General features: G+C 37.1%; 1 protein-coding gene across 1 annotated transcript in view; it reads right to left on the reverse strand.

The window, feature by feature from the left end:
* The window catches only part of LOC142066937 (uncharacterized), a 328,175-nt gene that overhangs the window by 298,655 nt on the left and 3,227 nt on the right, over positions 1-26,293 (reverse strand). The window contains exon 3 of the mRNA XM_075115069.1: positions 24,254-24,348. Within this exon, the coding sequence (XP_074971170.1) occupies positions 24,254-24,348 (95 nt within the window). The remainder of the gene's footprint in view (positions 1-24,253; positions 24,349-26,293) is intronic.

Genomic DNA, 26,293 nt, shown 5'->3' on the forward strand with positions numbered 1-26,293 from the left:
CTTCTCAAGAAATTACATAATTTTTGGAGATCATAACACAGGGGAATAACAAGGTTGTTTTCCACAGAACTCATCATTAACTTCAGTATCAGCAGAACAAGACCAAAGACAAAATTTCTGTAGACCTCAGTGAGTTAAGAATTAAGCCACCAAGGAGGGTTTTTTGTTGTTTGGTTTTTTTTTTTGTTGCTGTTGTTTTTTTAAACTGTACTTGTAATCTCATAATAGCAGAGACAGATGCAACTGACTGGTAGAACAAAGCAACAAACACAAAATAGGAACCTTTTGTTTGTTTGTTCATTCTTTTTAGGGTTTTTTGTTTATTTATAAAGTGGGGGTTTTTTTCCCCTGAAGCAAAACAAAACTGTTGGCAACTTAAGACAATACATAGAAAAAAGTTACTCGTTCATGTGCATACAGTTGTGTCTGACACCTTATGCTTGAAAATTTTACTTTCAAAAACCAGAACTGTCAGTAATACTGGTTCTAGCTCTCCTAAATGTTCAAAATTTATTATGAATTTGTTAAATATTTAGGAATGATCAGTGTACACAAAATCCAAAGAGACAATCCAAATAATTGCAAGAACTACATGTAAGCAAAGCATTCTCATATCAATAACCTGAACAAAATTGAATTTTTGGAATTTTCTGCTAAGCCATAATAATGAACCACATGAGCCTGGCAAAACAGAATTTGACAGCCAGAGAAGGGAACTGAGAGATAGGGAGCCACTTGTTTTAGGACTATAACTTTGAGGAGAGCTGAGACACTGATAAAAGCAAACATCCCACCTCAGAAGCCACTGAGGACAGCGTGATAAAGTGTATAGTCAAGGAGAACAACTGATCGGGATGCTGATAAGGACTAGAACAAAGTGCCCTTTAGGTGAACTATTCTCATTATAATACTAAAATCACACCCATCGACCAGGAACCCACTCACCTCCCAAACAAGCCCCTTACTCTCTGAGCATGCGTGGTCATTTAAAAGAGAGCTGCACCTTTAAGTTGAAGCAATAAAGAAATTAACCAATTATTAGCTGAGGGGTGCGAATATTAGCTGTGACTGACACAGTTAACTGTATAAATGCCTTGTAGTTTCTTGGTGCAGTGTGCTAGCTTTGTGGCGTTACCACCTAGCACCACTCTTTGTGCAAAAATGAATTAAATAAAATACGTCCACTCTGTCTGTAATTATGCACACTGGACAAATAAACCTGCTTTTTGGGATAATAATATGATAATTATTGCAGAGCTAGGTCCTGCTTGTAAACTTCTTCAGTTATGTGACGGATATATTTATGATCATAACGAAAAAAATTACATTTGAGAAACAGGCTTTGGAATTGCAAATATCCAAGCATTAATTTCTTCAGGGTCATCAGGAGAAGTCAGGCTAATGCTTTTTTGGCCATCTGAGGAAGTTCTCATCTTCCTTCTCTCCCTCCTGCAACAGCAGACCAATTTGCACCAGTGCACTAAGAGCTGAAGAGTTATCAGTGCTTTGGCACAAGAGTAGACAAGTGATGAAGTACCTCACCAGAGCTTCAGTAGCCACCTTTCTGATACTGTGTGCCTGCCCCAAACCTGCCAGTTCCCATGCCAGGAAAAGCCTTAGGCCCTATCCAGATTTCTGATAAAGAGTATGGACTCTACACAGTGTTTCTCTCAAGACTCCTACTCCTGAGAACATTTTCATAAATACATTTTTGTTACACACATACACACACAAGTATCTCTTTACTCAAGTTGTAACTCCAAAACTATGCAAAAACTTTTAAGAGAAAATTGTTAACTCCAACTGTTCTGGAGGGACAAGCCACACCAACAACAAAGCAAAGTACACGCATTTCCATGTGATCACACACCATGGCACTGACTTGAAGAATGAAAGTTGATTTCTGCGAGGCATAGACCTGGCTGCAGAGCTGTACCCTCATCAGCAGAGTTCTCGTTTTCTGAAATCCCATCTTAAGGAGTCAGTATAGATATGACATTGTTTGGCATCTCAAGTTAGCGAAGAATGAAATTCTGCTAAAATACTTAAAAAGCTTTAAAATTAGCAGTTAGTGTCTTGAAGAAATAAGATTAGAAACAGCTTAACCATATACATGTTTTAGAAAGGTAAACTATGGTGAAATTTGTCAACTTTCACGGCCGTGTCTCAGTTTAAACTGAGCCATTTCAAATGTTACTGTGATTGCCCTTACCACAGGCTTATTTCCACTCTCCACATGAAATAATTCAACTTAATTTGAGAAAACAAACCAAAGGCACAGACCAATATCCAGAACAACATTAAAATGTGCTTTATAGGAGAGAGGAGAAAAAGCCTTGCAAGGGACGAACCAAATTATCACTCAGTGCTTCCTGTGCTTGCCAAAACATATGAACACTACAGCTATATTTCTACACAGTCGTCCTCACGTAACCGGGGAGTTAAAAAAACCCAAAATTTAGGTCTGAAATCAATTCTAGACAGTTATGCAATTTAACAATGCTCTGACTGTAGAAAAAAAAATCACCTGATCTGCTTCATTCCCGTTTACATTGATGTGGATTTTTTTCCTGTTGCGAGGTAACTTGGTATTGTATTGAAAAGCAACCCTGAAACATCTTTCATGTTCTGTTGACTGAATGGGTGGGAAATTTACTGCCAAGATAGACAAGTCTCTTGAGTGCAAAAACATTTGTAATCATAATTAAACAATAAAGTGCTGGTAGGATCTGTTTCCTCACATCCCTGAGGGGCTTATGTGTAGCACTTGAGGTGATCCCAGTATATTGGTCAAAAGGATTAATTATTCTATAATGGGAAGTAGAAAAAAGTAACACTCAGAGGGGAGAGTATCACTGAGGAAGTGTACATTACCGAATCAATGGACAGCAACTGAAGAACAGATTCACAGCAGGCTGCTAATGATGAGACAAAGATTATAGCTAGACACATCTTGCTGGTAAGGCCATCAACTCAGAACTAATAATGCTGAGGTAGCATATGCTAGAATGGATGGTGTAAAGAAAAAAAGAGAAGGAAAGAAAATTGTGACTATGGAAAAAATTATGCTCTCAGCTGACATTCATTCTACTAAGTATTTGAAGTTCTGTGAGTTAACCATTGCTGGGGGGGGGTGGGGGAGTTTCTTTCTAATCACACTTTAGCAGGTGAGGGGTTTTTTCCCTCCTTTTAAAAACCATCTCTAGAGGTCTGTGTGGCAAAGCAGTCCATAAAACTTAAGGATTGTTAACGGGTCATGTTCACAGGGCCAGACACATGTATTCTGTTATGATTGTTGAACTTATAAAAATGTGTCATTTTGAATTGTGAAGATGAAGTATAATCCAGTGAGATATGTTCAGTTTCCTAACGCCTTAAGAGTATTTTGTTCACTGTATAGTTATCACACACTTATTTCTGCAAGGCATGCTGCTTCTTGTACATGTCAGCTGAAACGACAGCAGCCCTATTCAAAGACAGATGATGTACCTCCTGCTGTGCTAGCAAACAGACACTCAACAAGACTTGACTTTCACTGCTAACAGGCATGGACATTGAACTTTGCAAATGAAGCCTCAGACTGAAAGAATGTGTCCAAAAAGCCCAAAGCTTCAGACTCCCAGTTGTAGTCTCTGCCTCTCAGCTTGATCGAAGCAGCTCTCTCAGTTGGCCATGTTCTTTCCAGATCTTTAATTCAAATTGTGAATCACGGAAAGATTTGAAATGGGAAAAGACACACAACCTGGCTGTTGACAGTCAAAAATGTAACATTCTGGAAAACCAATATAAGTTTGTGTTTCATGGAAGAGTAATGTGATTCCCCCTTAAAATGGAGACAACAAATTTCCTTTAGTTTTCCAATATTATACCATTATATTGCATAAGGGCTTTTTCATATAGGCTTTGGAATAACTGAAATAACTTTGTATGTTGAACTTGATTTCTTTATAGTAACAGAATTTCCTAGTTAATTTATCTAAATAATGACTTGGAGGAAGGCAAGCAGGGAGACCATCAAGGACTGTTTCCCAGAACTGGAAAGATGACAGCGATTGTGCTCTTCTATCTACCATTACTTAAGATAACTGGAGCCTGGTGACCGATGAGACATTCTTAAAACCCCACAAAACAAAAATACCCAACAAGTTGAATCACAGAAGTTCTTTTTGAGTGCCTGTAGATGATTCAACCCTTTAGATATACACTTGCTTGAGGTTTATGGTAATAAAATAAAAAAGTCATTAAATCATTGGTACTTCAGAACACTCAAGTCACATAAGAAAGAACTTTCTCACCACAGTTCTAATGGCATATGATAAAAGACTTATTCTGAAAAAGGCAATCAGGAGAAAGCAGCACAGCGTTCTTGATTCCTCAAGGAAGATCTCTATTTTGCTTAGTAGCTTTAAGGAGATTTGAGTAAGTTCTTTAGTCAAAACCATTCCCTAAAAAATTAATAAAACCATGCTGGGAATATTTTTTTTTGTTAGTCAGCAAATATCTAAAATTGCTACCATTAGAAGAGGAAAAAAAACCCCAGCATTAATAAAGGTTTACATCTTCTAGATATCTCAGAGCACAAAATACGTAATATAGAGAAACAGGATTTGACTCTGATATTTACCACGGTGTAAACCAAAAGCAACTCCGAGGAATCCAGTGTAGATATTAATGTGCAAATGGGTTTAAGTTTGGAAGTGAATAGAGCTGTATCAGCTCTATTGTATCTTTTCAATAGAGTTTTATAGTTTCATAAACAATAGTGGTCATCCATCCCTGCCCAATGATTGCTGTCACCTGGTTAGTCAACTGCAAGCAAATTTGGCAGAAGAATTAACACCCAAAGTTCTATCCAATTTAATAAAAAAAAAATTAAAAAACAACCAAAACCCAGGGGAAAAAAACCCCAACCAAAAAAAAAACCCAACATAAAACAAAATGCAAACCCCACACCCAAACAATACAAAACCAAACAAACCCAACAACTAGGTAGAAGAAAAACAATCAGTTTGTTGCCCCCGTTGGAGTAAACTCTACACTGTAAACTCAAGGACTGCCCATCTACTGGCAGAAAATCTACAAATGGTTTGCTTTGAATTGGTCACAATACTGTGCTGCCCCAGCCCCATTAGTAGTTAAACAACTTAAAAGGTAGGTGCAGGTAGCAGAAGGAATAGCTTACAGCATGCAAGACACTAATTTTAGAATTACCACCTGATGGTAACGCAAAAAAACCCAAAACATTACATAAACAAAGGATGTTCTTACTAGAGAACAGACTTCCTCTTTTACAGCCCTGAATCAGGAGTTCACAGCTCTAATCTATGCGTTCTTGGGAGGGGCTGATACCATTCTTCACCAACATTTTTCAGGCTGACAATGTCTCTACTTGGAAGAAAACAAACATTTCATCTCGCAGAGCAGTTGCTGTGTTCTCTAGGAGTTTGGTAAACACTGTTGCTCCACAGAGCAAAAACTCTGGAATTTTGAAAGGAATGGATAGAATAGTGCTAATTGCAGCGTATTCTCTGTCCTTAAAGGCAAGATAGAGCCAATATGCAAAATACATACAGATTCTATAGATTGCAATTGCTCCAATTAATAAAACCTACTCTAGTAATTACAAATTATAACTTACTCACTGTACAAGATAGCTTGGGTTAGATTTAGAAGACACTATAAATCTCTCTGCTTTGCTGTCATGGTTTTAGCTGGGATAGAGTTAATTTTCTTCCCTGCAGCTGGTGCAGTGCTGTGCTCTGGACTTAGTATGAAAACAAGGTTGATAACACACCCATGTTTTCATTGTTGCTGGGCAGCGCTTGTACTAGTCAGGGGCTTTTCCAGCTTCCCAGGCTCTGCCGGGGGCACAGCCAAGAGAGCCAACTCAAACTGGCCAAAGGGATATTCCATATCATGTAACATCATGCCCAGCATGTTAACTGGGAGGGGCTGCCCGGGGGAGGGAGGCAGCAATCGCGGCTCGGGGACCGGCAGCACTGGTCGGTGGGTGGTGAGCGGTTGTATCGCTTGTGTTTCTGGTTTTTGACCTTTTCCATTTTATTATATTATCATTATTGTTTTATTCTAATTATTGAACTGTTCTTTTCTCAACCCACAAGTTTGGGTTTTTTTGCTTTTGCTGTTCCGATTCTCTCCCCTGTCCCGCCAGGGTGCGGGGCTGAGCGAGTGGCTGTGTGGTGTTTAGTTGCTGACTGGGGCTGAACCACAACATTTGCCTATCGACAATTGTATTGTCACAACTGCCAAATTCCTGAACTCTTCATGCAGATTTATTTAAATATCTTAAGTGACAGGATTTCACCTATTTACTTAGCATATCATGCTATCTATAACCTTAGTCATGTACAGCTGTGGATTATTGAGTTTTTGCTGTTCTCCAGCTCAGTCTACCTTCTAACTATATCTCTATGATAAAGCATAGAATCTCTTCCCTCTTTCTCTTGCAGAAAGCCAGAGAACCCTAACAGCTCGTGCAACAAGACAGGAAGGCAACAATACTGTTTCTCCTAATCAAAGTTTTCTAAGGTTTACAGGCCTCCAAACCTGAAGACCAAGCCGTAGTTTCAAACAAACTCAGGACAGTTTATATCCTCATACAAGCAAGTACCTTTTCCAGACTATTGCTACTGTTCAGAGTTCGAAATTCAGCCTGTTCCTGCATTCTGGTGCTATTAACAAAAAGGTAACAATTTAGGATTGCCCTCTGTTTTTCCTTACTTGAGGAAGATGTAGAACAAATGCTTGACACCAAGAGATTGCTGTTATTTGGGAAGTCTCAAATCGAGACAGTTTATATAGGCACCTTATTTGATAATTTTGTGATTATTTTATGTTTTGTTTCTTGTTGCTAGATATCAGCTGGAATCTTCCCTTATAATGCAGTATCACCACGCCCATGTGTATTTCAGTGCAAACGCCTGCTAAGAAAGGAAGTCCAATAATGACAATGTTTAGTCTAAGCAATAAAATTAAACAGATCACTTAATCTGAAAATGAAAATTTAAGCCAAACATCTAGACTACAGAAGGAAGAAATTATCAAGTCAGTTATAAACAAACCCAACTTGTAAACTATTTACCAGTTGAAGATGTGCCTGCTTATCATTCTGAAGACTTCGTATTACTGCATTCCTCTAAAAATGAATCAGACATACCCAACAGGTTTAGATTTAGGTTGAAGCAGAAAAACAGCAAAGCAGCAACCCCCTTTGCGCTACAGAGACAGTGCAAGACTAAACATGTGTCCTATAATTCCATATATTCCCGGCAAGCACTAAAACGAACATTATGGACCATTTTACTCCAAATAATAGCTAACTTTCCATTTGTAAGTATTGCTTCCCCATTGCATCCGGTTAGAAAATGAAAAAACTACGTCATATGATTTTCAAAGATGGTGATAAATCCCACACAATCATTAAAGTTAGTAAGAGAAAAAGATGAACAAAAGTTTTGAAAATAAATCCAAGATCAGATACGAGGTAAACCAGAAGATTTTAGAAAAATAAATTATAGAAGTTAGGCAAGTTATATAGTTTAGCCTTTAATTCACTTATATCTTAACTTCAAAAGTAGCTTTGCTAAGATTGTGTTGTTATAAACATAGACCAAATAAGTCTCATTGTATAAACAGATCACTTCCATAACTATGCAGTGTTGTCAGAAAGTTTGATTCTATCAAACCCTTTAATTTACACGTATAGAACATCTCAAAAGTTATTTTACACCTTGGCTTCTTTGAAAAAATATACTTCAAAACCGTGTCAAGCTAAGCTGCAACTTGACTAACATTTGAACCCTCAAAAGCCTAATCTTACTTTTTAAGTGACAGAGTGTCAAACATGAATTTCCTAAGCTTTAGCTTACCACACATTAAAAAGGTCAGTAAAGACTACAGTTCATTTTGTGAAGACAAATCAGAACCAGAGAAACCAGTGATAAAAAAGACTTTTCAGAGGGAAATTGCAACCAATAAAATCAGATAAGCAAAACCCCTTTCCTTGTTATAACCGGCATTTGACAATACTGTAACCATATTTGAACACCTAAATATCTCCACATGTATTTTGTTAGAAACTATTCTAAAATACAATTTGAAAATGCTTATATCTAGAGCAATCTAATACCCACCAATGGGGAGCACAGTGACCGTGGAACCCTTTACCTCAAACTTTGCTCCATGGGGGCCTTTTCCATATGGAACTGCTCCACCCAACCTAGTGCATATTTCTAGCATAGCATGTACCTCCTTCCTGGCCTGACAAGAGCAGTGGAGATTTTAGCAGAACAGTAACAAAGATGGAAGCTAACCAGCTCTCTCTACAGACAAGCTTTCCATTATGACTGAATCCGTTTAGATTTCTTCAGCTATCACAACACACAACCTGTGCACGAGGATTAGCTGATCACTTAAAAACAACACACAATTTTTTTCTTAACCATTTTATCTATCATTGCAGACCATAATAACGGTTATCATGAAAAGAAGCAAAGGGGAAAACTCTTCCAATATTTTGTTCATTTTATATTTGAGGGCTTTTTATCTAGCCAGGCAATCCAAAATGTATAGCTACAGAAAACTGTGGAGGGGGATTCAAAACAAAAGAGAAAAAGGGAACAAAATTCAACGTAGATCTCCTCTACTTAGTATATAATATTTGATTAACAAAACAAGACCTCACCTTAAAGCTTCACAAACCAGTGCAAAAATAACATCCTCAAAGAAAGAGAAACATACACCATAAAAAATTACTAGAGCATCTGCAGGAATTTGTTGGAGTGGCACCTCTATTCTTTTCTGTGGTCTCATATGCTAGAAGGAAGAAAGTAGCCAATTATTAATCGATCACGGAATTTCTTTTTATACATGGGGTAGGGTAAGAACTACTTCCTGCCAAATGGAAACAGCTTGGTATCTAATGTTCCACAATTCAATTTATCTAGGGTTTGGCTAAACATATTTTGGATATACTAATGTAACTTAAAAGAAAACAAAATTTAAAAAATTAAAAAGAAGTATTATACTCTTCAATCTTCCCAAATATTGAAGGCTGCTAGTACTATGCTAAAAACTGAGACCCACAAAAGTTTAATCCTGTTTGCACTTATTTTCATAGAACAAATAATGTATAAAGTGATGAAATACATGTTAAGCATGCTACAGTACATTTTCTTCTGTGTTTCTACCTTACAAAATTCAAAATAAATTTGGTTTGACTCTATTGTTTAAGTATGATTTTACATTACAAACCATTGTTATTAGTTTGCTGCATCATTAAAATTTCTACTACGATATTGCAGATCTGAAGGGATCTAAAGTTAAATTACAAAGTCTTTCCGAATACTTTTTCTGCATTTCAAAACATTTAAAATGTGAGATATTATTATATGAACATTCAAAATATTAATATAAAGAGAAAGTAATGCAGGATTTCTTCTTTCCCGACAGACAGAAAGACAAATTAATTAGATATAGCTATGCCAGTATGCTGCTGTACAGTAGTTCATTCAGCCAAAGACAGGTGAAGTCATCTCACTGCATATGGATCTCTATACTACTGCTGGAAAAAACCTGCAGCTAAGAAAATGGCTGGCTAGTAAGATATTTAAAACCCCACCTGACATGATAAATGAGAGAGAATAAATGTATACAGCTAGTGAAACTTCCAGGGAACAGGGGGAGACTCCAACACTTTTGCTGACAGTGACTTTACTGTCAGTGGCCTGTCTCTCTTGGAGGCAGCTGTCAATCACAGAACATCTTCCTCTCCCAGAGGAGTTCATTGTGCCTGCAGACAGTTGTGGAATAACTGCTCCTAGGCATCAGAGCGGCAGATGGAGTGTATCTGTCAATCATTGTCACTAATTATTAACTTCTGTCACTCAGAGCAAGGCAACATCTCTCTGCCTGATCCACTGTGATTTGATCTGCTACGCCACCTCAGAGACAGACAGTTCAACCTTTCATTATGTGTCATATACACAGCGCTCTGCTGGGTCAGCCCTCGTGACTCAGAGTTCCAGCAGAATTCTATTTCAGCCACTGAACATTACAGGGAGAAGCTGGCTCGAAGGACACGCTCTGTGTTCAAAGGCAGCGGTCACTCATTTTTCTGTAAACATTTTGAAGCTAGCGAAGCATGGAAATACCAGTCGCCCAAGTTTAAACAAGGGGAAGGAAACGAATCTAAATATAAGCCAAGTAACTGAAATTTTCACATGATAATCTGCCCCTTGTAGTTTGCTAAACGGTTATTTATCTTATCTCAAAAGACTTACTCTGAAAAGAGGCAACTTCTTTCAATGGCAATAATTTACAACAGTTAGTAAGGTTAAGTGGGGCAGCCCGACAAGAAGGATCACCCCTTCCTTCTCCATTGGCCAGACAAATTACTAGAAATTATCATCGGTGATTTCTCATTGATCTTATGTTTGCTTGCATTTTCTATCTTGGAATTATGGGTACTTTTATTAAAATTCCATGCAACCACATTGGCCACGCTCACTAAAGGAAAAGGATCAATAACTGAAATGAAACGCTGCAGGAAAAGCGTATTTGCTCTCTCTTAGTATTTTCAAGTATACACTTGATATCCCTCTAGAAATTCTACTTAGCCAAACCCAATGCAGTATCCCAAGGTTGATCAAAACATTTATTATACACATAATGCCTTCAGTACTTAAAATTTATATGCCTCCAGACACTTTTAATAAAATCAGAAAATGTCACAATTTTCCTTCAAGCATCCCTGCTTAGGAAAAAGTCTTATCCACAGACCTTTTTAAACAAAAACACCCCTCTTAAGTCCTCTCTCCATTGTTTCTAGTATTGGCAAAAAGTCATTAACGATGATTAGATTTGTTTAGCCGTAAAAAGCGGTGTGGATTTTTAACAAACTACTACTGGTATATTCTAATATATTGTATTCTACTATACTCTAATACAGCAAAATGCGAAACTGTGGATATCAAAAAGGGATTCAAGCCACAGGTACAGATTATAGGATAAGATCTTGGGAGAAGAACACTTCCAAGAAAGACTCAGGGAAGTACTCCAGTTTAAGCTTCCACTGAGATGTTGTGGAGAAATGGATGAAAGCAATAACTGGGTACATATAAGACAAGGGGAAATTATTCCATTATTGCAGTTTGCATCAATTAATCAAAGCAAGTGTAATGCAAGTTCTTGTGGTGTTCCCACTTAAAAGGAATAAACGAAGATGTACAGAAGGAACCTCACCATTACAAGAGACTTGCAGAACTCAATTTTTTGTTTAGGAAAATACTCTGAGAACTAACTTTGTCATCATGTATTAAGATCATCATGGAAGGAAAATGACAAATATTCTGCAGGCTTTTGAAGGCCAGTCTGAAATGAAAGAAAACAGGGCTAAACATGTACAAATTGGACATAGGGTAAAAACCCCAAACACCCCACATCACCACTTTTTAATATTAGAGGAGATCCAGTTTAAACAGTGGATTGTCCACAGTCTCTTGATATTTTCGAACATTTTCCTCTCCAGGCAACCCAGTTTAGCTGAGTACAGTGCATTTTTAGAAAAGTTAATAGGCTCAGGAAGGCATTAATGACCGAAATACAGTATTATCCTATCCCTTTTCCATTGCTCTCCATCTTTAAGTTTCCTAAAAAATTATTAAATTTCAAATTTTTAAAATTTAAGTAGCTCAGAATTGGTAAGATTTTGTTCTCATCTTAAATTCTATTAACTCCTTTATCCAATACCACTTAGCCTGACTACAGCATCTCAATAGCTAGCTATGGCACATTACTTCCTTTGATTCAATTAAAAAAAAAAGAAAGTTCAAATCTTAAAGACTCACACTAGACTTGAAAATTCTTATGAGTGCCCTCATAAGTTTAAACTGTAGATTCTTCATTATCTTTCCCTTTGAATACTAGATTACTTTTCCATACCAGAGGATATAGATCCCAACCAGCGCCAGGTTTAGTACTTCCCCCAACAAAAAAAAACCCAACCAGCAAACAACAAAAAATGAGATGTATTTAGGTATTTGTTTTTAGAAGCTTATGACAATTTTGATAGGTTTATTCAAGATCCTTACCCACTTCTCTCTTGGAATACTTCCGACTCAAACACAAATCAAGTTTCAAACTGCTGAACAAAAGAAATAAAAGGAAAACATAGCCGAAAAGGGTAACTTATCACTGGATATTGCATAGCAAACTGATATTCCAAATCTTGGAAAATTTTCATTTATTTCTTCACACATGCCCATTTAAAAGATTATACATTTCAGTGCCTCTAATTATAAGGACTTTCATTAATGTACAGTTGTAATTGGAAAACAGGAACAAAAAGAGACCATGAGACTATTTCTATTTTCTCTGATTTAGACCCTGACCATCTCCTGTCATTACAGCTCAAAGTACATTTAATTTCCTTTCATAACCTTTGACAAGAATCACTAACAGTATTTTAGTTGAAGAAACTTTTATAAAATATTACAATCAAATCAATTGCATTAACACATTTGAACCTCTAAGTTCAACACAGCGGAAAACACAATACTTCTTTATTATATCAGCTGTCTGGTCATATATAAATCATCTATAACTAAAACCAAAAGTATTGAGAGTACTATTTATCTAGAGTTAGCAAAAGGGATTATCCAACAGTTGAAAATGAAAAACCACTAATAAGCATTTACAGTGTATTGAAAAGTTTAAACAATGTGATTAAGGAAACTTTTGCAATAATAAGGAGTGTATGTGATTCTATTTCACCTTGCTAACAAAATTCCCCTGGGATTTCTTATTCTGTTACACAATAACTAAACTGGAATATTATGTTAAACAAGTCTCACATTCTACCCGTATTCAAAATATATTTAAAATTAAGAGATTATGTTCTTTCAGCGTATTGCACTTCACTAAAGCATTCATATTTTCACTCAAGTTACTCGCCCAAAGCAATAAACAGAACAGAAGGAAAGTCAAAAAGCCCTAATTAATACCTTGGCCATTTAGAGGCTTAAGAGATGCACGGTAAAGACATTTAAACCATCTTTTATAAAGTGTATTTTTTTAAGACATGAAACAATGAATACTTTAGAAGGACTGAGTACAAAACTCAGTGAGGGAATACAGTGAAGAGATGGCAGAAAATAGTGCATTTACCATATCTCTGACTGTAAGAAGCCAGTAACAAAGAAAAACATGCAGTGTAATGCTTCAGGAAACAACAACATTGAAAAGGAAAACTGCAGCACAGACAATAATTACATGGCCTACAATGTTCACTTAGTGATTAGAGAATTAAAACCAAGCCAAAACAAAAAAATAAAACAAATCAATCAAGATGTGCCTGGGAATAACGTGCAGATAAGAAAGCAAAATCTGTCGCTTATTTGCTGTGGTCAGCAGTGATTAGACCCTATCAAGTAACCAAAATATTACCAAGATACAAAAATTAGACCAGGTGATTGTCACTGCAATGCAAGATCTGACGGCAGCCCCACATCATTTACCTAGAAAACACCACACTCCATAAATACTGTATTCCCAAGTTATAAGGAATTACACAGCTTCTTTATATTTGAATTAAGCCTAGATTTAAAACTGTATTTGTGTTCCTTAATTTCATTTAGGACATTATTTGCAAGTATCCAGTGATGAACAAAACGTTCCAATAACTGCTTTTACCTGGTCCTGCCAACCTGCCATTTGCACCGTACCAACCATCAGCTTCACTACATCTGAGGCAGAGACAACTACTGTATGTATTTAAAGTTAAAAACTTAGAATACAAGTTTTCCAGAAATTTCTTCAGTATGTGTACTGCAATCTGTAAAACACTGCCAAGTATTCTGGCCATAAAGCTTGCAATTTACTATTTATCAGTTAATAAGCCCAGACACACAAATACTTCCTAGCCAAGTATAATGCCCTGGTAAGCTACCATTCCAAAGCCTAATGAAATTTTCAAAGAAAACAAAGTACACACAGACAGAAATAATATTTTCCAACCTCCATACCATTAAAATCATTACCCAATACTATTTTAAATACTTAAGGTTCAGACTCGTATGCATCTGAATCAGCATGTGCAGTCCATTCACTTCCACGTAGTTATAACACAATGATGCAAATTCATAAAAATGCATCTAAATCTAGGTCTTCATTTCACTCAGATTTTAACCTGTATTTAAACCCAGCCACAAAGAGGTCAAACTCATAGGTCTGTATTGCTGCTCCTTATGTCAGGTAGGTTGTCACGGGAATGTACGAGGGTGTAAGTTTATCCTATATTTCAAATTCATTTCAGCTAGACGAGGCAAATTAAAGTCTCAGACACTCCCCCCTTTATACTATCTCTAGTTTAATCACATCTTGACCTACAGTGCTTTTCTTCAAACCATTCCTGACTTCAATACATTTCAAATATAATCAATGGGGAAAGTGAGATGACAAAAGCATGTGTCATGACCACTTGGTTTAGGAAACAATTTTCTCAATCTCAACAGTTCATGTTTCCAAGCAAGACAATTAAAAAAAAAAACCAACCCAAGAACCCATAACTGTTTTTCTTAACATCATTGTAAGCATGAATAAGTTTTATTAGTTTGGTCATGCATGTAGGCATAAAGAACCACATGTTCTCCTCTTAGATCTTAAAAAAAAAAAAAAAAAAAAAGGAACTATAAAACTCAAAAGAACCATTCAGGAATAAATTTACAAGTGGGACCTATAAGCCTAATCTGAAAATGCTCAAGTCAGTTGCCAGTCAGATCTGACAGGTACCCGAATTCCCTGTGTATCTAAGTTCCCACTGGGCAAATTCCTAAGGCACTTGAATTCCTGCCTATCAGCACTGAGTAAAAGTGAACCTTCTCCTTGTGAATTCTGTATGAAAAAAAGACTAATCTGCCTTCATTGTTTAATGAATTCAGGCATCTGAATTCTTAAAGTGTAATTTTAAACACATTGTTTTCTTTGGCATTTTCTTTGCTGGTTAAAGCAATTTAGCAAGCAGGCTGTTGTGGATCCTAATTTGGAGCACTGGATATTTTTTCTATATGGTACAACAAAAATGAGAATCTTGAGAGTGGACTCGCCGTGTCAAAGTAAAGAAATTTGAGGTAACTGTTTCCAGCATCATCACTGGAAAAAGGACAGCATATTATGTTCTGCCATAAGATGTAAGAGCTGACATATCAGCCTACTGCATAACCTAGCTTTTTTGGCTTTCTCAGGTCTTCCCTTCCCTGTAGGCCTCCCATGCTTCGATTTAACATAAATTTTTGCTCTCTTTACGGACAGTTATAGATACAGATATACAGCTAAGAACCCAGAACATAGTTAAGAACATAAAGAAATCTGAATGCTATTCAAACTTCAACCGGCTTTTAGATATTACAGTAAAGAATCTGCAATGTAATGAGGTGACCAAGGATGAATACCTTTATCATTACAAAAGAGGAGTTATGTGGCAGTCACATTACGCAAAGATGCTGAACCAATCAGGAATAGAAAATGAGCAGAAGGCAGAAAATTTTTAGAATTAGGCTAATATTATAATTCCCATGCTGTCACTATAATGATGGAGAGCCAGAAGAATATTCATTCTAGTAATGCCCTTCCTAGGCTAATAGGAAAATATTATTCTAATGTTGAAAATGAACATCCTGCCCTGTCCAAGTCAGAGAAATTTTTTACTAAACAAAATGTCAGAGTTGCAGCAGTTCCAGAAGGACATTTTCTTATTCCCCAGAAAACTGAGGCTCATAATAACGATAATAATTTTTATTATCGTAACAACAACAACATTTCATACCGAATAAGCCGGGATGCTTTGTGCCCTCACAGAAGTGCACGAAACCCAGTAGTCTTAATGTTTGATTCTGAATATGTCTGTCAGGAAACAAGCGCAAGCCTTCAGCAGCCGCGGCTGCCTGATTAGTCTCACAGTCACTCCAACGAGCTATCAGCTTCTCAGCGTGAAGTTCTCCTGCATCACTGCTCCAAGCCTTTAGGCAAAGGATTCTAATAATGAGTCACAGTGCTGTGACTGAGGCCACACTTCTGCTCTGGTGAGCTGCTTGCTGAGAGGGACTGCATGCTCCCTCATTATCATTTTACAGCTTTTTTTTTTTCTTCTTTTTTTCATTTGTTCTTTTGTATTCCTTTTCCTTCCTCCAAATGCTTGGTGCATTTCAGTGAGAGTACTTAGTGCTACCACCAGGACAGAAACCATATGCTCATGTTTAATAACCTTCTGGTGTGAGGTAGTCATAAAACTTAAGATAACGCAGAGTATTATGCAGAAGAATAAGATAAGATACAGTATTCTATCACATCCTAATAAATAGACATAGACATCATCCTTCCAACCAGAGATTCAAGATAAAATATTTTACACATTTCTCTTTCATAAAACAATCAGAAAAGGCGATTCACTTATTTAGCTCCACCCCAGCACCTAGGATTAAAAAAATTTTTTTTTACCCCCCTACCTATATTCTTATGCACCAAGGCCAATTCCTTTAGAATTTGATGAATGCTACTTAAGCCAAAATGCAGTTACATCAGTTACATCTTACACACACACAGAGCGGTACTAATTTCCCATTTGCTAACCGTCTGGCAGCATCCAATTCAACAAATGTACTGAACAAACTTGCCATGGGATTTTAAATTTTTCGTGCTATTGTGCCACTCCAATGTAATGCCCCACTGGTTTTGGGACATACCTAGGTTACATGCAGTGTCAAGTGCTGTTGCTACCCCAAAAGATACAGGGAAACGCAGAAGTGATTCCAGAGCAGATAGAAAATGGATAGTGTGACTACTCTAACATGTCAGGAACGTTAAAGTTGCCTTACAGATACTCTGTCTATACATTTAAAACAAAATGGAGAGAGGAGCTACAAATAATCCTATGCAGAGCTATGTACTTATACATATACACACACCTTATTATTACAGTATTAGATACTGAAAAAGAAATCCAGTGAGAGCAAAAGATGGAAACTTCAATAAAACTGCAGTAATCATATTTCCTATTGTATCAAGTGTTACACGCAGTAGCTTCTGTACAGGATTAGAATAACCTGAAAACCAAACCGACCAACCGATTGCAAAGACCCATAAGACACATACGTTCTGACACACTGCAGAGTCAAGCATCCATGCAAAGTACACCACTAACCTGAAAAAAAAAAGCCAGCGAAGCTCTCCAAGTTCACCTCCAGCTTTTACTTTATAACAAAATTTTCTGAAAACAAAGTTTTTCAGAACGATATGTGTGGAACATTCACATATGGTGTCTGTCTCTGATCATTCTCCTCTCTTTTTTTGTGTTTGCATTTTTGCGTGTCCTGGCAATTAGACAAGAACAAGGCAAAAACCACTCAACTCCCTTACAGTAATGGCAAATGCTGAAAGTCTTTTCTTTGACTTGCCAGCTAAACAGAAAAAGAAAAAAATTTAAAGGAGGGCACACATCACAATTTGCTTATTTTCTCACACACAGACACTATCAGCACTATTACTGGAAAGAATAAAAAAATGAGAGGAGTGTGTTAAAGAAAAAAAACATAAGTCCACAATGATCTCAAAGGAGCAGAATTTTTGCGTAATCAGAGAACAGCAGCACTACAGAAACAATATGACAGCACAAACTCCCATCTCCCCTAGCTTTACATGATTGGAAGCCTCATGTGTCTCAATCATGCATCTTTCCTTGGGACACAGTTACCTTCAAATCAATCAAGCTTACTTAAGCTGACTTTTCACAGCATAGTTCAGATGGATCTTAGCACGTTCCAATATGTGAATATTCTCTCCACTTCTCTAACATATACTGAAACTCCACTCTGCTGTCACAATGTTAGCAGTGTCCAAGTGAACTAGTTTAAAAGATAGCTCAGGTGTATCTACATAAACTGCAGTCAGAAAAGCCATTAAATTGTAGATACACCTGCACCCATGATATTCTCCTTTTTTCTTCACTTAACTATCAAGCATACTTTCACACTAGCAGCACATGGCAGCAAACTGAAGGGAATACGCTTCACAGATAGAAAACCTAAGTAAGCAAAATCAGCTGCATGTGAGGAAAAAGCCTTGAAACAATGAGGCTGTGAAAAAGTCAATCAATGCTGAGTATGCCTATCCTACACTGCCAGCATTACAGCATTGATATTTTCAGTATGACTTTTCCCATGTTATCTATATAGCATTATATGGAAGAAATAGGGGAAAAATATTAGCTGAAAAATATGTGATCAGCTTGGTAGGTCTCCCATCCCACACCTGTGAGAGATGCTGGTCTGCTGGGTACCCAGCTGGACCATGAAATCCAGAGCTTCATTTAAATTCACACTGTCTTTATGGTATTTTCAATTAAGTTTGAGAAAAGGATATGCTCTTGGCATTTGAATATTTTGAACAAGTATCCTTTGAAAAGGGCACTATGAGAAAAAATAGAAAGAATGCAACATAGAAGGAAAAAAAGATTATCCACCTTTTGACTGAAGGACTCTGCTGCAGACACTGAAGAGAAAAAAATCACCTTTCTGTTGTCTTGAAACCAGGTTTTCCAAAGACAAAAACTCCCCCAACAACTCTTCAATTCATTTACTTATGAGGTTTCAAGGATCCTCCTCTCTGCTCAAACACAACCGCTTTCACTGTCACTGTTCCTGGTGACGCATCTATCTTATACAAATATAGCTATGCAATGAATAAAACTGTAATCTTTCTCCTGCTCCTTGAGTTTTCTGATTATTTTTTTTTTACTAAAAAATAGCTCAGGTGAACATGCATTCCTGAAAGTCAAAACAAATGCAGGTTTTATGTTTTTTAAGAACGTTACCAAGCCACCTACTTGGTTGAATATATATTTAAATTAGGAAGTGTTGAAAATTCTATTAAAAAAATAACTTAATAAAGTCAAATAAAGTAAACCTCATGATGGGTTTTTCTTAACCTCAAGAGACTCTTATTTGGCATTTGATTTAAGTGAACTGACCATTTATCCTCATCCTACTACTTGAGAAGCTGTGTGACCTAATTGCACTGTATTTTCTCTATATTTAACTTTTTCTTCCTAAGAGAGTTCTGTGGTACAATTCCGTGTAAAATTACAGTTAAACTTATTCACTAATAGATTCATGTATTCTTTAAGACTGATGTGATGTGAGCCATTACAGGTTAAGCTAAGTTGACAGACTCTATTAAAGCCCAGTACTGTCATGGAAATTGTGATCGTAACACAAGTACATGTGACAGATCCTCATTACTTTGCTCTTTTTCATAGAAAGTCTGCATGACATAGGAGATACCATGAATGACTGATAAGATCACTGAATGCTTTACATCACGATTTTCAAACATGATTCATCCTTAATCATGGAGTAAGCGTAACTGCTTATCTATCACAATACGACCTGCTGTATGCAGGAGAGGCAGATTAAGCTAGTCACCTCCTAACCAAAGTTACTATCATACTGTGCTTGCTGTCACTTATGGAAACTGGCACCTTTCTTCATGACAGTAGAAGGCTACTTAATAACCTTAACATCTCCCCTTCAGAAGCATTAACTTACTAGATGAGAGAGTCTTCTCCAGAAAACAATTATTTTAATTAATGCTAAGTAAGTTATCATCCCTTAACAATTGTCTTTAAAAGCAATTAAGTAGACAGTTGTTTCTAAACCCCCCCAAGATCCGTGCTGCAGTCAAAAGGAGGGCACTGCTTGTTCAGTATGCCACTTACTGCGAAAACTCCATTTTCAGTCGTTCAGACACAGGAAAAAATATACATGTAAAGACACTTAGAAACAAAGAAAACACTGTAAAAATTAAATACCTTCATCACAATTCAGAAGAATGTAGAACAGATCCTTCTGCCTCTCTGTACTTTAACAGAGCAAATACTAAGGTCATGTTCTAGGTTGATTTACTTACTCATAAAGATAAATGCCAACTGAATAGGAAACACCGGGCTCACTCCTCCCTGCATTAACCAGCTGTATCTAACAAAACAAATGAAGGGCTTCAACAAACAAAAATTTTAGTTTTATTACCAACGAAGAACTGAAAACCTCAAGAAGTTTTAACTCCACACCGCTAATGGGTAATTCCTGAAGATTTGGTTTTATTAAGCTGTTGTTTGACAATTATTGTATGATTTACAAGTTATGAAGTCCAAAACATGGTTAAATGTCTCACTTAAGTAATGACTTGGGTATTCCAAAAATGCACTGGAATAAGAATGCATAAGCTCGATCACCCTACATGTCCCACAAAGTCAGATTTAGGAGTCACTAGAACCTTGGCCATAAGCTACACATGTAATTGCAAGAGGGCTCTGGTGCATACTTCAAAATTCATATACAAAAAACCAAACAAATCACAATTCTACCAAATTACATGAATTTACAATTATCCAATAAATCAAAGGTTTGAAAATTAGTGTGAAATGGTACTCAACTACACATATTCCCCTCCTATAAATGCATATAAACCAAATGCTGACTTCCCATAAAGGGTCATGAGTATTCATTAACATCCATAAAGCACTTCTTATGTTTCAGAAATTATTTAACTAGCCAAAACAGACATATGATCAGTGTTTCATTTGGGGGTTTTCAGCCGTTTCCTCCGGTGGGTTGAGTTTCTTGGTTTGTGGGCTTTGGGGGGTTTTTTGCTTTGTTCTGCAGTTTGCCTTTTTTTTTTCCCCTTTTTTTTTTAGGGGGGTTGGGTTTGTTGGTTGGTTGGTTTTGGTGTTTTGGGGTTTTTTAAACAGCGCTTATAAAAGAAACAGATTTTTGCATTGCTGGCTTTCATTCACATAAAGTGTACAAAACACTTACCTTAAAAATTAATTCACAATAGTCCATTTAAAGACAACCCTCTGCACAAGTTTCTTCTGAAGACTTAGTTCATCTAAATATAAATTTGCAAGATGAAGCCAGAAATCTTTTGCGGAAAAAAAAGAAAAAAAAACTACACTCAAAAAACCTCCTTGTACATCCTGTGCTCTTAACACATTAGAAATACTGAAAGAACATTCCCTCAGTATCTTTACTATACTCCCCACACATTTGTGATTATAGTGAAAAGACTTAAAAGTTTAAGATAAATGAATTAAGTAAAATTCCTATAGAATTAAGTAGATGGAAAAATACTACTACAGCTGTGCCTGTCAGAACCACGAAAGAATTTTTCTTCCCATGATAAATTAGCAGGTTTTCAATATAATGAAAAATGTATTAGGAAATATTTTAAATTCTCTGAAACAATTTAGTACTTACTCTTACTCTCTTCCTACCCAGTAGCAGAAGACGTATCAGCTCAGTTGTTCACAGCAGGTTTTCAATGATATAGTTACATATCAACATTTTTGCTCATAAATGCTTAAGTACATTGCAAATATGCAAGAATGTAAAAATTGTGACTATTTAAATAAACTTTCTCCCTTGCAGCTCTACTAGACTCTCCTTGTGTAACAGATTCTTTAAAGGAGAACAAGACAGCCATCTAGAGGGCAAGAAAAATAAACTATCTTCAGATCGTAAGGGAACACTGAACGACCAATTCACTCACTGGAAGCTGGGTTTTTATTACCCAGCCAAATAGACGCGAATCTAAGTGAAAAGGATCCACATTACTTCTACCCAACAGGGAATTTATTTTTACGTGGTATTTCAACATAACTCACTTATTCGATAACCCTGAACCCCAAAAGCGAGTTTTCTCCTTTTAGGATAATAACTTACTCAGAAATTACATATTTTTATAAAAGCAACATGTTTTTCAGTATATGGCACAGAAGTCTAAAAAATTAAAAGCATTGGTCCATAATTAGGGATAAAGATGTCAGTTCTGTCTAGCTTCTTAACTACATTACTGTACTCATCATTTCCTTTTCCCGTACTGACCGACTCTGGTGCAGAACAAAACACGACACAAAAAGGCAGCTAAACTAGCAGTGTGTTTCCTTACTACAGTATCGTAAAATAGCATTTATGGCCATAACGCCCATAGCAGTTCATAACCAATAAGTTGTAAACCTTCACAGTAAGTCACGGAAGCAGGAGTTCCAAGTGGAGCATCCTTATAAGCGGCTATTTCTTGGTACATCAGAGAATTGGATAAATTTGGGGATTACAGCCAAAATGGGAAAGGATTCTGATAATTCTTACTCTGTACTCAGATCAATTCCTGGCAGTGGGAAAGCTTAATGCAGTTCTATTAGCACAACTGTTTCAGATCAGATGTTACAGATGAAGAAAAGAACTGAATTATCATTTGATGAAAGTACAGAGCAAAATCTTTCTAGCATTTTGATTCAGACTGGGCAGAGGGAGGATTGTGGGGTGAAACAAATAATTAACCATCAATGCATTTCTCTCTCTCTGGATGAATTTCCTTTTTGTTGGTCTAATCTTCTACCCTAGCAGAAACCTAATTGTTCTTAAGGTAGGAAGTCACAGTGACAGCTGCAGGCCGTCTGTTAAACCCATTCTGGGTACCTGGCATATTTTTCATTCTATAGGGACAAACGTATACCAAATTCTCCCACATCTCTTGCCATTTGCATGACATGGAGTAAAGTTCTTGAGCTGTCATTCAGGAATTGGGGGGGTGCATGGGGTGTGGAGGAACATTTAATTCTACTGTATACTGATTTAGGAAAAAATCTACAGAAGACTGTTCACATTGAAGTACTTCATCTGCTAGATTCCTGGACAAGCCTGAGACATTTCACACCTTCCCTCTGTTTCATATCTGCCATGAAGTGTGGATGGCCTGCTTACCAACACCACCACAAAATAATCTTTGAATTAAATCCAAAAGTGTTCTTTAAAAGATACTTTACACTGGTCGTCTAATGATGACCTCTTCCCTAATTTTGCAATGGTTTCAACCTGCTTTTCGACCGTTGGTATAGCTATAAAAATCAAAACACCTCCTCCTAACCCCATTATGATGAAAGCTTTAAATTTTATTATTAATTTTTAATGGGAGGAAGTTAAATTCCCTCAGAAACCATAAAAGGTAGGTTTTTGATCCATCAGCTAATGGAAGGTTACTACAGAGTCATGCCTTCAGCAGACAGCCTGATCGTTTACCTTGTACTTGGATGGCAAGAGAAAGACAGATGTTGCCCATTATTTTCTTTAAATAATTCTTACATTTTAAACAGGACTGTTTTAGGGGTACTTCTGTTGTTTCAGTTTTGGTGACGTTTTTATTTTCTTAATCTCTTACCAGTCTTTGAGGAGTATTTATAAAATCATACGCCATCAACCGAATTTACAAGATCAGACCAAGACACTGTCTTAAGATAATTGTCTGTTTAACATTTAGATCATCCCACACAAAGGTGACATTTCTGTTCATCACTCTGTAGTTCAAAATGATAATATAATCCCTTCTCTACACAGTGTCATTTTCCAAAAGCTGTTACCATCAGTATTTGTGTCAAATACCATCAAGGTTATCTTAAAAAAAAAAAATAAATAAAAAAGGCGTGAGGGGGAGGGGTCGCACAGGGACGGGAGACCACAAATCAGGCTTTGATTTTTTCCAAAAGCAACTTCCTTGAAATCACAATTTTACCTTTCAGGTCAAAACCTGTCTGGCCTAGCACCTGGATGATCTTCACACAAGATTTCAAAAGCTTAGGAGTGACTGCAGTAGCTCAGAAGATGGCTCTGAACAATGAGTACTATCAGCCTGGGAGCATGTTTTTATCCCAGTGAGTTCCAGCTAACAGGTATGTGAAGTGTGACAAAAACTAGCCTTGAGACACTGGGGATTGGAAGTGTGACACATGGAGGCTCAAAGACTTTTTGATGAGTGAATGTGCTTACAGGGAAGTGAGATTTTTCCTTGCTTTCAGTGGTAATCAAAATTATCAGTCTCTCAAAACACTTAGCAATTATATAGGCTTATAAATGCAAATATTTTCTCTTTACTTTTCTCTTACAGATTTCAGATAAAGCATAAGCAGTTAGCAGCCTGAAAGACATTGGGGGAAGGGGGGGAAGACAGATGAGGGAGATGGACACAACATCAATAATAAAAAGTCTGTCGTGAAAATCCAAGTCAGAAGCAAGATATGGACAGACTAGAATAGCTTCCCCTCTCAAGGCAGAAAAGAAAACGGAACATTAAAGAACCAACAACCTTCTGATTCACACATTTGCCACTTTTTAATCAAATAAAGTCCTACCTTAGGATTGCAATAGACGTCAGAGGAAGAGTTAATTCACCTCCGGACGATTCCATTATGAAAGCAAGGTGTGTAACTTTAGACATTTGTAGTTGCTAGAAAGAAATATGAAAACCCTATTAAAAACGCTGCATGAGGTCTAGGTAAAAAAAAAAAGTTTATCTCCTGAAGCTGAGCTCTGTTCCTGCATTTAGCATTTAGAATGTTATCTGTTTTGCCGTGAAAGGAAAACAGTTTCCAGAGAAGTCACAGTTCAGATTCTTTAGTCTGGACCTTGCAAACACTCCACTCTTCAAATGCCTCAGCTGTAGCCTCCAGCATTTTTCTAACCTCCTGTTTAAACACAGGATTTATTTTAATTGGTCCTTTTCCTTCTGAATGATCCCCGCTGCTTTTCTTCACTTGCCTCACCAAGTGTCTGACAGGTAAATCAGGATAATTAGTTCTGTATTACCTAGCTGACTGCTGAAAAAAGTGACATTATATAAGGTCAAAAAGCAGGAACAGAAATTAGAATCCTCTAACATAACACACAAATAAAGGACAGGAAGAAAGAGGGCAGTCAGAACAGTCTTTTGCCCTCCATCAAATCTGCCAGGCTAGCAAATGTGGCCACACTCCCTGCTACTCAAGACAACTCAGTTGCTCACAAACCTAATTGGCAAGCCTTATTTTGTAACAAATACCCAGGAGCACTCACTGACTACAGCCTCAGTAATCTGAAGAACATGACCCACCATCGTATCTTTACCATCAGTAAAAGTGAGAAAGCAGCAAACCAGTCTGTAGGTGGTGTCATCAGCCCTGAACCCGTTTTCTCTGTAAAAGACGAAAAAACCTTTACAGATTTGGTCTGGCTTAGCTTGGACCGATTTATTAATAGCAGCTGTGAATTACTTCTACAGAACTGTGTTGCAAAAATGTCTTAGCTAAATAAATGCCAACAAAAAACCCAGAAAATTTATTTGCATACATTAGATACTATTATAATCCAAGCCAGAACTTCTGAAGACAGTGATCCCTTAAAAGAGCGGGAGGGGAAAAAAAACCTGCCTAGATTGTGTCAGTGGAAAGACAGACAGCTCACATGGAAAGCTGTGCCAATCGTTCCCCTCAAGCAAGAAGTGTATAACAAGGCACACCTGTGTGCACCTGACATAGAATTTAAACCCAGGTCAGCAGGAAGGAAGTAAGGACCTTTCTTGACTTACTACCAGGCATGCTTTATACTCAGAGTTGCATTTTGTACTTTATTGTATATCGCTGGGTTTTGTTGTATTTTCACCTACAACACAGAACAAAGGTTTGTTTTGAAGAATCATCTTCCGATTTACTCAAATCAAATTTGTCATCCCAGAGCCCATGTGAACACATTCTCAGGATACCTTGACTTGATGAAGAAATTATAGACAATTCCTAACTGTAAGACAGTAACCAGGTTCTGATGCTGTGGAGCAAATTGTTTTAAAGTCAAGTCTTTCTCTACTTGTACAGAGCACGATTCCAGAAGGCCGCTGCTGTGGCACAAACCTAGTGACTGTGCTACTTCTCCTAGTTGACATGAAGCATCCTATTCAGTAACCACTTTTGATTGTACAGTGTGTTACCCAGCCATTCAAAGAGATTACATTCCACATATGCCCAGAGACTGGGAATAATGAGCAATCTATTTGTCACCTGGGAAATTGTCAGCATTAATTACATTATCAAATATAAAATTCTCTATTTCAGTGACAGGTTCTATGAATAGAAACATAATTTGTTGAAAGGGCACGGCTCGCAGTGTCAAACAGCAAGCACTCAATACCTTCTGTGTAGTTCAGTTCTGGAAAAATGTACAACAGACTATATTTCAGATTCTTTTCCTTCTCATCTGTTTTTCCTCCATTATATGGAACTTTTACAGCTGGAGTGGGGAGGAGGGGAAGGTTAAGATCCTCAGCTGTGCTCAGTTAACATTGAAGACAAGGGGAAAATAACTACAAAAGGCTGCACAAGTAATTCAGTAACTGCAGAAGCAGCCCCAATGCAGGCACACGC

This window comes from Phalacrocorax aristotelis, chromosome 20 (genome assembly GCF_949628215.1).
Source record: "Phalacrocorax aristotelis chromosome 20, bGulAri2.1, whole genome shotgun sequence".
Taxonomy (NCBI): Eukaryota; Metazoa; Chordata; class Aves; order Suliformes; family Phalacrocoracidae; genus Phalacrocorax; species Phalacrocorax aristotelis.